The sequence below is a fragment of the Momordica charantia genome (assembly GCF_013281855.1).
Source record: "Momordica charantia cultivar OHB3-1 chromosome 1 unlocalized genomic scaffold, Mcharantia_2.0 BLBB01000001.1, whole genome shotgun sequence".
Lineage (NCBI taxonomy): Eukaryota > Viridiplantae > Streptophyta > Magnoliopsida > Cucurbitales > Cucurbitaceae > Momordica > Momordica charantia.
Genome location: NW_028275157.1, coordinates 24,515,035 through 24,526,930, shown reverse-complemented (window position 1 = coordinate 24,526,930; position 11,896 = coordinate 24,515,035). Strand labels below are relative to the sequence as shown.

Sequence of the window (11,896 nt, the reverse complement as noted above, 5' to 3'; positions counted from 1 at the left end):
GCCAAGCAAGTTAGCCAACTGGGAAAACAACGGTCCCAACTCTCACTTTCCTTTTCCTCCAAAACCCTCCTCGCAACAGAACAGAATGTGCCCAAACATTAGCATCCCTACTCACTTTAACTCCTTCAATCTCTTGATTTCGTCAACCAACCATTGGATTTCGGAAAAATCGTCGACTTGCTCATTCAAAATCTGGGCCACCTCAATTGAATCACAGATCGGGAACGGCGTCGGTCGATTTTCCAGCCAACGAAGCCCCTCCAGCACTGCTTCCATCTCTAGCATTTTCACGCTCCAGCAGTTATCGACCACCTTATTTCCGGCGTAGATGACCTCTCCCGTCCAGCTTCGCACCACCCATCCTAACCCGCCCAATTGGTGAGAAGAAGACCAAGAGGCGTCGGTATTTAGAGTCCAGGTATGTAATGGGGGTGGTACCCATTTTGAATTTTCCTTAGAATTCCTTCTGTACATATGAGTCTTGCTGCTTGTGTTGTCTGTTGAAGTTGCAAATTGACTATTATTGAATTCTGAGATGAATTTTTTGGCCTGTTGAATCATCACCAAAGTCTAGGCTGCTCCCTTTTGAACACCACGTTATTTCTGAAATTCCAAATCACCCACGAGCATATCATCGAAACCTCTAACTCTTCCGTGTTTGCGTTGTCCAGAAGCCAGTCCCAGTGATCCCCAATACCGACAATCCCAGAAAAGTTGGAAGTCAAAATTCCTGCAAAAAACACAAGCAAAATCAGTCACAATTCCTTTTTTGCTAAGGTTAGATTTTAGGGGAATTAAATTGTTTGCAAACTTCCAAGCACGCAATCTTGATTTTTGGGGCTACAGATGTCTTCCAAAGTCGCTTCCAACGTTTAGCTTGCTGATGCGAATTAGAGGAGGTGGCCATCTGGTTGTCATGCTTTTGCATCCCTAGATGATAAGCTCTCTTCACTGAAAAAATTCCTTTGTTGTCTGCTCCCCAAATTTTAATGGTTATGGAGAGAGGTAAGTATATTGTATAATTGAAAGTAAGATGTTAATCGGACGAAGTTGGGGAAAGCTTCCCATCCCCATTCCCACGAGTTTTATCTTTTTAATAATGTTTTTTATTAACTTATTTTTAAAATAATGATGGTTTAAATAAAATTAATTAAAAAATACGATTTTTCACCTTATTCCAAAAATATTGTTTTTAAAATTATTTTGATACTTGTCGTCTCTTAAAGAGATGGTTAAAGACGACCATCAGACGTGGCACCTTAAGTGTCACGTCTAATTTATTTTTAAATCAAGACATGGTCGTCTCTTGTATTGCCACACATTTGTGGTCGTCTCTTAATTACCTAAATATTACTTTTTTTTATGGATAGGATATATGGTAGGTGTTACATCCACCACACTACAAATAGTTATTTACTAATTACCGCTACTGTATAATATATAATACATAATACTATTTTATTTTTTTCCTAAAAAATAATGTCCATATAGTCATCCCTTGACGACCACAAATGCGTGCTAATACGGGGTCATATCTAAGAGACGACTACGTCTTGATTTAAAAAAAAAAGACGTGGTGCCAAGAAAGTGTCATGTGTGATGGTCTCTTGACCGTCGTCCCAAGTGCAGGAATAATTTCAAAGATATTATTTTTGGAATAAATTGGAAAAAATATATTTTTTATTTAATTTTATTTAGATCAGTATTATTTTAAAAATAAGTTAAAAAAAACATTATTAAGAAAGAGGCCCCATTCCCACCCATCACTTAATTCCACGAATTGCAAAGTTTCTCCACTAATTTTTCTGACTGAGTTCTTGCGGAAAATTTTATCTCATTTATTTATTTTTTCTTCAAAGATGTTAAATAACGTCCTGATCGGTTAAAATATGTTTACACTTGATAATTTGTATATGATATTGGGGTTACTATATATTTACAAGATAGTTAATATTTAATATTAAAAAAAGTAAATGTCATAAAATATTTTTTATGATAGATTTAAAAAATATTGTAAAATTATCTTGATTTAAAAAATATTTTTTATTATCTTGATAAAGTATAAATTATCTGCGTGAAATGTTGTAACTAGTGAGAAATATGATTTAGTACCATTATACAAGATTATTGTAAGTTATTATTTTTTTTTGTTTGAAAATTACATGGTAGGGCCACTTTGACTATAACAATAATTACACATGATAGACTTCAATAATCTAAACATAAAAAAGATTTACCGACATCTAACCGCAAATATCCGTCTAAGACGTTATATTAATTATTTGAACTTTAAATTAATTGTTTATACGACAAAAGAAAAATGTATATTTACGAAGTAAAAATAAGTTATATTTTTATTATTGCTTATTTTAAAAGTTTTAATGAAAAAAAAAATTTATTTTTATTTTCAATTAATTATTTGAACGTTAAATTAATTGTTTAACATTTTAATTAATTAATTAATTTTATTTTGTAATGTTTAATTAATTAATTCAATTAAAACATTTTATTTTTTCACTTTCAAACTAAATCGAGTTCTTATTCGCGGATGAAATTCTAAATATTTAACAAATTTTTATAGGCATACTCTCCGATTCCATTCGACTTTGGTGAGTGCGACTAAATTTGAAGCTATTTGTAACCTTGGGGAATTTTTCTGGTTGAAATTACTTTCAAGATAGTAATCCCTGACAAAACAAAATAAAATATATATAACACTATTCTAACACTATGTATGTCAACAAAAGAAAATATATATATTCTACCCATTTTGTCATTTTTCCTTTTCAGTTAATTTTCTTTATTTTTTATTAACAGTTACCCTGTATATACCTAAATTAATTTTGTTTGGTTTATTCATTGTAGGAAAATACTTAACCACATATACCGTTATCCAACTCTCCCACAACTGCGCATTCTCTCCCACTCCAAATATAGCTCTGTTTTAGTGTAGTTGAGTTGTACCAGGAAGCAATCTGTTGAAGAATAAATAAAAATATTGGCAGTTGGGTGGGGTTTATACACATCCCCTAAAAGAAAGAATGAACAACTTTTATGTGAACATTCGACACATACAACACTAGCCATTCCATTGCGCATTCAGAATTTATAACTTCAAAATAGCAGCTCGCTTATACAACCGCAAAACCTTAATTATGTTAGTTATAATGATACATGACAATGTAATAGCATCCATCAAGCACTCAACCTAACCTATATCAAATTACATATAAAATATTTAAAAACTAACCTCGTGCATTGTCAAATCAACACGAAAGAATTTACCTCTACAGCACCCAGCCTAAAGCACCGTCAGTAATTATGACTACGGATGTCAATTCAGGTCATCATCATGAATCCACCGTTACCTTCTTGTGATCCTAGACGATCAACTTCCACACGTATGATGAATTGTCCACATTCCATTGACAAAGAAACCTGGAGATTCTCACTTTAAGGGCGGATGTCTTCAATCTACGACATAATTAGGAGCCACTGCTAAAATCCTGTTATTTACTAACGATTGTTGGCCTGCAACATCGCCATCTACTGGCCTCCCATCATCGACCACTATCAAATGGCCTTCCACTACTATCAACCTCTGAAGACCAGGCAATGTCATGTGAGCTATTGGCACCAATCATGTCAAGAATGAGATTGAGTAAAACACAGATACGTGTTTACCTGGATAATAGCTTTAATATTTATAACTTCTTTTGCTACCTCCTCCGAGGAGCTATAGCCATTTCTCTCGTTCTGCTGAGACACATACCATTGAATTAAGTCTCTCTGCCTCATTCCTGCCAGCCCAGTTCCTGAAGCACAAGCAATATTTAACATTGATTATAACAGTAAAAACATAACTAATATTGCTGGACACTGTTGGCCAATCCTTCAAATCTGTGTTTTCAATCCAAAACCCGATCATTAGCAAACAGATATACAGGACTATAATAAATTTAACTAATATCCCAACGGATTATCCATTTGACAATCAAGATACCTAAAGCTTTCCCTTTAACATATTGAAATGAAGGGCCGAATACCTTCTTTCATTACAGATTCTTCGTGCTGCCTCAGGCGCATGACAAGGGCTTGGGCAACCCTCTGAAAATATTCATAACTCAAGCCAAGTCTTTTCACACGTCGACTTCCAGAACCTGTTTCTGCACCATCATAATCCAATCCACACAATAAGGTTTATCTATAGGAAAGTTGCAAGGATTACGGTGAATATAGTCATCAAAATGTCACCACCATTTCCAGAAGTTGGCTCTGTTGCACCATTCCTAGGTTCGTCATCAACCTCTTTTGGCCCATTGTCAACATTATTGTCACCATGTACACCACCATTAGTTTCTTCTTGAAATGCAGATAGGTCAATCTCGCTAGATTCCACACTGCAAGGTTGTTTTATTGTTTTTGAGAAACAAGGAAAGAATTACAATATAAAAAGCCATCCAAAAAGTTAGAGAGAAGTGTGTGCATTGACAGGAAATCTTCGAAGTTTTTTTCTGATTTCTTGCCTGATTATTGATGTTTTCAGTAACGTCACTGCTAAACGCACATGGCGCGGTTGAACCTGTAAAAGTAGTTCTTAAGTAAAGTTCCAAAATTGCTAACTAATTTAAGCATAATGTCTGAAATGGACTCACCAGAGTTTCCAAATGACTCCGAGCAGTTGCTTCGGACAGCCTTATTAATGCCTCGAGCTGCCTGACTGTCATACGATAGGCAACCCTACTTCCGGGAGTAGTATCTCCTCTGCGAAGAGCAACATAAGAGTCCACCAACATCTTTCTGGCTTCCAAACTTAACTGCAGTATTTAAACTCCATCAAAGGCAGTTCAATAGATAAAAAACAAGCACCAAGATAAACGAAAAATAGTGCATATAGAAAGACCTTTGGTTTTAGAGTTTTGGCATATGCAATATAACGCTTCAACTCAGCAGTAGTGAATGCAGGAGAAAGGGCATCTTCATGCTTCTGATGCACTCTCACAATGTGGTGTGCAATGTGGTAATCAGTTTGATCATCTGGGTCATCTATCATCACGTACACAAGGTCAAACCTTGAAAGAATAGCAGGAGGCAGAGCAACATTATACTGTAACAAGAACAAAAGCACATTCATGAGATGGGCGAATAATATGACTATTTAAATAATTCAATCAAATCAGGAATATATTGTATTGGTTATATAATCACAGGAAGTTCAAATTAGGAATCTATTGTAAAAATTACACACTGACAATTTCAGTTTTCATCAAGAATCCCAGCTCCCAGTTGAGAATTCCATACCAACAGAAGCCATATGACGTGTGAACGTATTTATCTAGAACTCTACCCTGTCCATGAAATTTCAATGACAGGTGCTAAACATCCTCACCTTGAGTGGTTTAGACTTGTCATAGCGCCCTCCTGTTGGATTTGCAGCAGCAAGGATTGATGTCCTAGCATTTAGTGTTGCCTGTATTCCTGCTTTTGTTATGCTTATGGTCTGCTGCTCCATAGCTTCATGAATTGCAACCTGAATAGCATTTGCAAGTCAGATTTTTTTTCTTTCTTTTTTTATTTTTATTTTTATCCCTGCGAGTGTCCAAGTTAGCTTGCGCATACCTTGACCTTGACCTACTCTCACACAACTACTTGACCCTATTCCATTTGGTTACCAAGGAAACCCGTAGAATATGTAAGTAGCCACCATGGTTTAAACTCATTCCCTTTAGACCTTTTAATTTTTTCATTGGCTCAAATGATGATTAGGGCAACTCACGGTGGTTGCAAGTCAGATTAGCAAAGAAAATGCATGCGATGCAGAGTTACAACATTGATAAAATATAGCCACAAGTTACCTGATCCCTGATGTCCATTTTGTCAAATTCATCAATACAGCAAATTCCATTGTCAGCAAGCATCAACGCACCGGCCTGCAACACAATTAGAAAGCATCAAGTAAACAACAAAAATTTATTTCACTCCACACAAATGGTGATACGTGCATTAGCTGGAAGTTTGTGCAAAGAGTACCATAAGCACTCTATATGAATACAGCCAACACATTGAGATGGATTGTCGTAAAAATAATTTTTTTAAGAAAAAAACTATGAGATGGATGGGATGAATTTTAAACATTAGAAAGAATGCCCTCTCCTGCCTATAGTCAGCCCACTATAGGTACCACATACACTGACCAAAAATAGAAATGAAATACTAAGCTTTTCTGTATGAATGACAAGATAAATATTAAATAAAAGGCTACCTCAATGCAAAACTCTCCAGTTTCTGGTTCTTTGGCTACAGTTGCAGTCAATCCAGCAGCAGAAGAGGACTTTCCAGATGTGTAAACTGATCTTGGCACAATACCTGAAGTATACCTGTAAAAAGAAGACATGAATAAAGGTATGCTTAATAAAATTTTTGAATGGGAAAAATATATGTATATAAAATATGGATGCTTATTGAGTTGTAAAGTTTTGACTTTGGAGGAGTAAAAAGAAAAGGTTTCTAGAAACTGAATAATGGATTTGTCAACTGACAAAGGAGCAAGCTATGCACCAAGATGCCTATGAGGTCGTGGATTTATACTTCATTTAAGCCTCTCAAAATCAAATGTTGTAAGATCAAACAATGCTATCATGTAGAACATTTTTAAGGCATGAAGTACACTAAAGCACAATAATCCTATGAGGACTCAAAGTGCAAATAGAAAATGAAGGTTTTTTTTAAGCGCACATATAATCAAAACAGTAAATATCCATACAGAGAAGGATACCTTAGTCCTTAGATGGCTTTTTAAGAGATTACTTGAAAGGGAAATTGCAGCCAAGACATTTTCTTTCCATTTACAGGAAAGTAAAAAAAGGCTTAAATCTTGTAAGGTGTGTGGGCCCTTGTAGTGGGGCGAAGCACCTACAACCTATTTTGTGCTTCACTTTTTAAAACAGCGTTTATGCAATTAGTGCATAAAAGCCAGTATGGACATTCGTTGTTATAAATCAATAAAACCCTCAACTATTGGACTTCTGTAAGAGCTCCATTTTGTATATGGACTATTCACCTAAAAGTCCATATACCAAAATACCAAACACAAATTTCTGAATCACTTGTACCACATGTATACACTACATGAATTGTTGAACTGTTTAAAGTTTAAACTTAGAACCAGAACAGAGTGGGTAAAAAACACAGAAACTTACTTAAGAAACTGAGACTTCGCACAGCTTGGATCTCCTACTATACAGACATTGATGTCGCCTCGAAGGTTAATGCCTTCATGAGTTAATTTGTGGACACCACCTAACAGCATTAGCAGGATTGCTCGCTTGATATCTTGATGACCGAAGACTGCTGGTGCAATGCTATCAATAAGTCTGTTGAAGAAGTCGGGTGTATTCCTCATTCTTTGAACTTCATCAAGCTCTTCAGCCTGAAGGTTTTGTTATTTAAATCAAAATTTAGGAAATTATTGGGCATCATATGCTGGAGAATGTAAAACATTTTAGTTCTATTTTAGTGCAAATGACCTATGGTACAAATTAACACACTCCAATAACCAATCAAATCAAATGAGGAGACTGTACAGCCTCGATGATACACTATAAAAATAATTTTTTTAACTATGATTTATGGGAGATAATTTGACCCAGAAAAGAAAAGATTTAGTGCACCTACATGTGTTTGAATTATAGTCAGTTTAGTGCATAAGCTATCTCCGAGGATAAAGTTGAATAAGAGGTCATCTTCATCCTAATAGTTCTTATATAATTATAAATTCTTTTAAGTAAAATGCCCAGATATTGTGAAACTGACGGTAAAACGCTGGTTGTCTTCATCAGCATCCTTTTTCCTATTTCTGATATCAAAATCCCTTCTGCCATCTGAAACCTGAATAAAGCAATGATAAGAGTTACATAATATAAAGCTCCTAATGAAAGTTAATGATTGCTAATTAAAGAGGATCAAGTGCTCGCCTGGACTGAATTTGCAATAAAGGCTAGACGATAAGACAGGTCCCTCACTCCCAGTGCTCGTAGCCCCCTCATCCCTTCATGTCCAACCGCGGAGTTTTTTTGCTCTGAAGCTTCTCGACGACATTCTGCTCTTTCTCCTGGAGAGGCTAATGCTAATATATCTGGAATGACAACTACTGTACCCGTGAAGATGACCCTGTGTGCATGTATAATAGAAAAGGCTTAGACACAATTACAACTATATGTAAGTTGCAGTGCCATGCTTTTGTAATCCTGCATGAGGTTGAACTAAAGAGGATGTGAGAAAGTTGAGAGTTGTCATTCTTAAGAGTCATAAGGAAGGAGGGGGAAAGTTACTCTTGGAATGTCTTAGGTTAAAAAATTAAGATTTAAATTTCGCCGATTTGCTCTCTTAAATCTTTAAAATTGAAAGATTAAACACACAAAATTAGAAGGTAAAATTATGCGCCTTCCTGTAAAACTTTTTGGACTCCCCTGGTGCTAAGTAATGTTGGAACTTAACCATATAAACAACAAGAACCATTAAAGGACAAGATATGAAAGACAAGGCGGCTGTTCTTACGTGTCTCCAGCCCTAGCACGTTCAACCATCTCATGGCGGAGAATAACATCCAAAGATCGTGGAAGAGAGCCAGCCGGTATCTCCTTCGAAGTCTCTTGCATTCGCACCCTCTGCCAATCAGCGAATTTGCTCTCTTGCCGAAGTAATGCCCACTTTGTTCTATTCGAACAGGTTGGGTTCATACATATTGTTGGCTATAATTCAAACAAAGAATGATCAATATGTGTCAACCAATAATTACCCAAGTGATACACGACAATATTTGAAAGATAATATGAATTACGAATTGTGACGTGCAAATAATAACAAAATATTGACTCGCAAGCACACACCTCCGTGTACTTAAATTGTTGTTCAACATTCTTTATGACATTTCCACATTCTAAGCACTTAAAGGTCCCCTGTAAAAGCTCTGGTCGGACCTCGCTTGTCCGCGTCACCACTCCTGTCACAGATACCAATTTCCCAATTTCTGCAGTAGCCAATTCTCTCAACCTATAGTTGGGAGTACGATGCCAACAGGTACCAATTAATGACCGTTTTAACAGGGTTTCCAAGATGCTCGTCAAGTTAAGATACGTATGAGGGTGAAGCTATACCAGAATATTTACAGATTCAAAAAAAAAAAACAAAAACAAAAAAAGTGGGTACAGGATGTACCTTTTAGAAACAGGAATGTTGAAAAAAGCAACATTTATGTCCTTGAAGGGGTTATCCTCAGCGATAAAATAAGGATTCTGCTCCATCACAAATCGCTTACAGGCATTCTTGAGATACGGTTCAAACCTATGGATTGAAGGAAGAAGGCAATCGTAGAATGTTGTGATTACGAGACCATCTAAGGATTAGAAGCAATAGGAAATTGAAAAGCAAAGAAAGACCTCAAGTATTCGTCAGCGATTGCTATGTGAAGAAGATCATTGGAGCGCATAAGGTGAGCAAAATCAATGAACATGGTGTTTGATTCGCCAGTCATCATAGTTTCTATCTCGGCCTCGTAGTGAGGGTCTCCAGAGTTCCCATTGAGGCGAAAACTGAATACAAATTATTCAATAGTTGGCGAGGGAGTGGGGATTGAAATGTTGAAATGAAAGAGAAGGATGCGGCTAACCTCTTGAGAAAGTCGAAGAAAATGTTCTCGACAAGAACGGCCTTCTCATCCACGAAATAACTACCGGCTCCATGGTTGTCCATATCTTGGGTGCGCCTCTTGTGAGAATTGAGATGGAGAAAGCTGAATCCAAGGATTGCGTGTGGAGAGTGGAGAATGAGGGTAAAGAGTTGTTTGGCGCCGAAATGTCGCAGTTTCCCGCCAAAAGTAATGAGAACTGAGAGGGCCAGGGCCAGGGGTGTTCCAGATGTGCTGGGCTTGGGCCTGCGATGGCCCATTGGCTCATTTAAGGTTCAAATTGTAATATTTTCCTGTTACTTTTCAAAATACTTTTTTAATTATATTTAATTCCTCTTGCCAGTCGCCACTGGGGAATTTGACTAAAATGACCTCCAAGTTTTCGATTTGCTCAAGTAACCCACCCCTAAAAAAATGTTTTCAATAACATTTCTGATTATTTTAATTAATTTTAAAAAAATAGAAGTTACATTTATGCCCCTCAAAATGAAAAAATAACCGTTGCACTCATTCCCTCTTCCCTCTTCCCTCTTCCTCTTCCTCTTCCGTTTTTTCCCCTTTATCTTCCTCCTTTACTACTGTTTATTATTGAGTCTTCGGATTTCGTCTTCGTCTCCCGCTTAATCTCTCACACCCGAAGCATTGAGGTAAGAAGGTTCCTAATTTTTGTTTTATTTCTTCATTTCCGGCAATTTCGTCTTCGGTTTTGTGGTTTCTTTGTTTCGATTTCTGTAAAATCGGTGGTTTAAAGTTAGGGATTTGAAACTTCAGAGTGGGTTTTTAGGAAACGTACAAATTATCGGGGCGATTTCGTTCGAAGTGGGTTACGGCTTCTATTTTTGGAGTGGGTTTTCATCTGAACCAGTAGTTCTCAATGGATTTCGGGTGAAGTGTTTGGGAATTTCATCGTTTTGGGGTGGGTTTTGTAGAATCTGAACAATTCTCGGTGGATTTCGGGCGAAGTGGGTTGGGGGTTGGATTTTTTTTCAGTGGGGTATTCATCTGAACAAGTTATCGATGATTCTCGGGGGCTTTCGGGTGAAAATATTGTGAGAATTCTCGGGGCTCTTCGGGCGAAGTGATTCGAAACTTGTGGAATTGTTTGTCTCTGGATAAATTCTCGGGGCACGATCTCGCCCGTAAAACGCACGAGAATTCATACAGTGTTAAAAATTTTCGAGCGAATATTTAATACTGTATGAATTCTCGTGCACGTCTTCGCCCGAGAATGACCCGAGAATTTTGGCAGGACAAGCTTTTACATTATCTTTTTGTTTAGGTTGGTTAGTAGAGTGGTTGGTTATTATATATGTATGGTTGGTCATTATTTATATGTATTGTGCATTTTTAACATATTATTCTTATAGGAAGCAACATATTATTCATCTTTGGATCCTTTATTTACTCATGTCCAGGTTAATTCAAAATGGAAATGGTACCTAAAATCCCTTCCTCATCCTATGCCTCCGCCAACTTGACATGTCTATCGCACTTAGCGAAGACTACCGCAGCCATTAAAAGTAAATTGACCCCACCACAACTTAGGATGTTTAGGAAAACTGTATTCGGTCATCTCCTTGACTTGGATCTCGTATTTAACGGGCCATTGATACACAACATCCTACTTAGGGAGATCGAGGATAGTACACCTGACACCATTAGCTTCAACCTATTTGGTAATAAGGTGTCATTTGGGCGGAGGGAGTTTGACATTATTTCTGGGCTTAAGTATGATAGGAGTCCAGTTAGAAAAGACACATCTCCCCACAGACTCAGGGCTCTTTACTTTAATGATAGCAACGACGTTCTCTTGAGTGAATTTGAGAAGATTTATTTAGCCGCACGGTTCGAGGACGACTTCGACGCGATCAAGATATCTATTGTTTACTTAGTAGAGTTAGTTCTGTTGGGGAGAGAGAGGACTCTAAAGTACGACTATACATTGCTGGGAATAGTCGATGATTGGGAAACGTGCTGCAACCACGATTGGGGGATGCTGTCCTTTGATAAGACTATATATAGTCTGAAACGCGGCCCGACGAAGAGGTCGAAGGATGGTCGGTTCAGGAAATCGTACAGTCTCTACGGTTTCCCTTGGGCGTTCCAGGTATGAGCCTAGATATTTGTTTACAGTTTTCATTCCTTTTAACTGATCAATAACGTCCACCACTTCTATACTTACAGGTGTGGGCCTACGAGACTATATCTTCC

The 11,896-nt window shown here is 37.1% G+C and overlaps 1 protein-coding gene and 1 long non-coding RNA gene across 3 annotated transcripts; one reads left to right on the top strand and one right to left on the bottom strand.

The window, feature by feature from the left end:
* The first annotated feature begins 25 nt into the window (after positions 1 to 25).
* LOC111015774 (uncharacterized) lies at positions 26 to 1,129 on the top strand. Its single transcript, XR_002602075.2, has 2 exons — positions 26 to 418; positions 672 to 1,129. It is a non-coding gene; the product is annotated as an uncharacterized LOC111015774 (long non-coding RNA).
* Positions 1,130 to 3,072: 1,943 nt separating this feature from the next.
* MCM6 (minichromosome maintenance (MCM2/3/5) family protein) lies at positions 3,073 to 9,830 on the bottom strand. Of its 2 annotated transcripts, none has more exons than XM_022290947.2 (18): positions 9,668 to 9,830; positions 9,438 to 9,590; positions 9,217 to 9,342; positions 8,889 to 9,051; positions 8,557 to 8,750; positions 7,974 to 8,169; positions 7,813 to 7,887; positions 7,200 to 7,429; positions 6,263 to 6,377; positions 5,856 to 5,930; positions 5,390 to 5,530; positions 4,904 to 5,107; positions 4,656 to 4,817; positions 4,527 to 4,582; positions 4,258 to 4,400; positions 4,047 to 4,160; positions 3,685 to 3,815; positions 3,073 to 3,601 (listed from the first exon to the last, which is right to left on the bottom strand). In XM_022290947.2, exons 1-18 carry the CDS (start codon positions 9,748 to 9,750, stop codon positions 3,470 to 3,472), a joined length of 2,493 nt encoding a protein of 830 aa, XP_022146639.1. In that variant the 5' UTR covers positions 9,751 to 9,830; the 3' UTR covers positions 3,073 to 3,469. The 2 variants fall into 2 exon arrangements, with proteins under 2 accessions (XP_022146639.1, XP_022146638.1); XM_022290946.2 differs by having other exon boundaries at positions 4,047 to 4,166; positions 9,668 to 9,828.
* Positions 9,831 to 11,896: the final 2,066 nt, after the last annotated feature.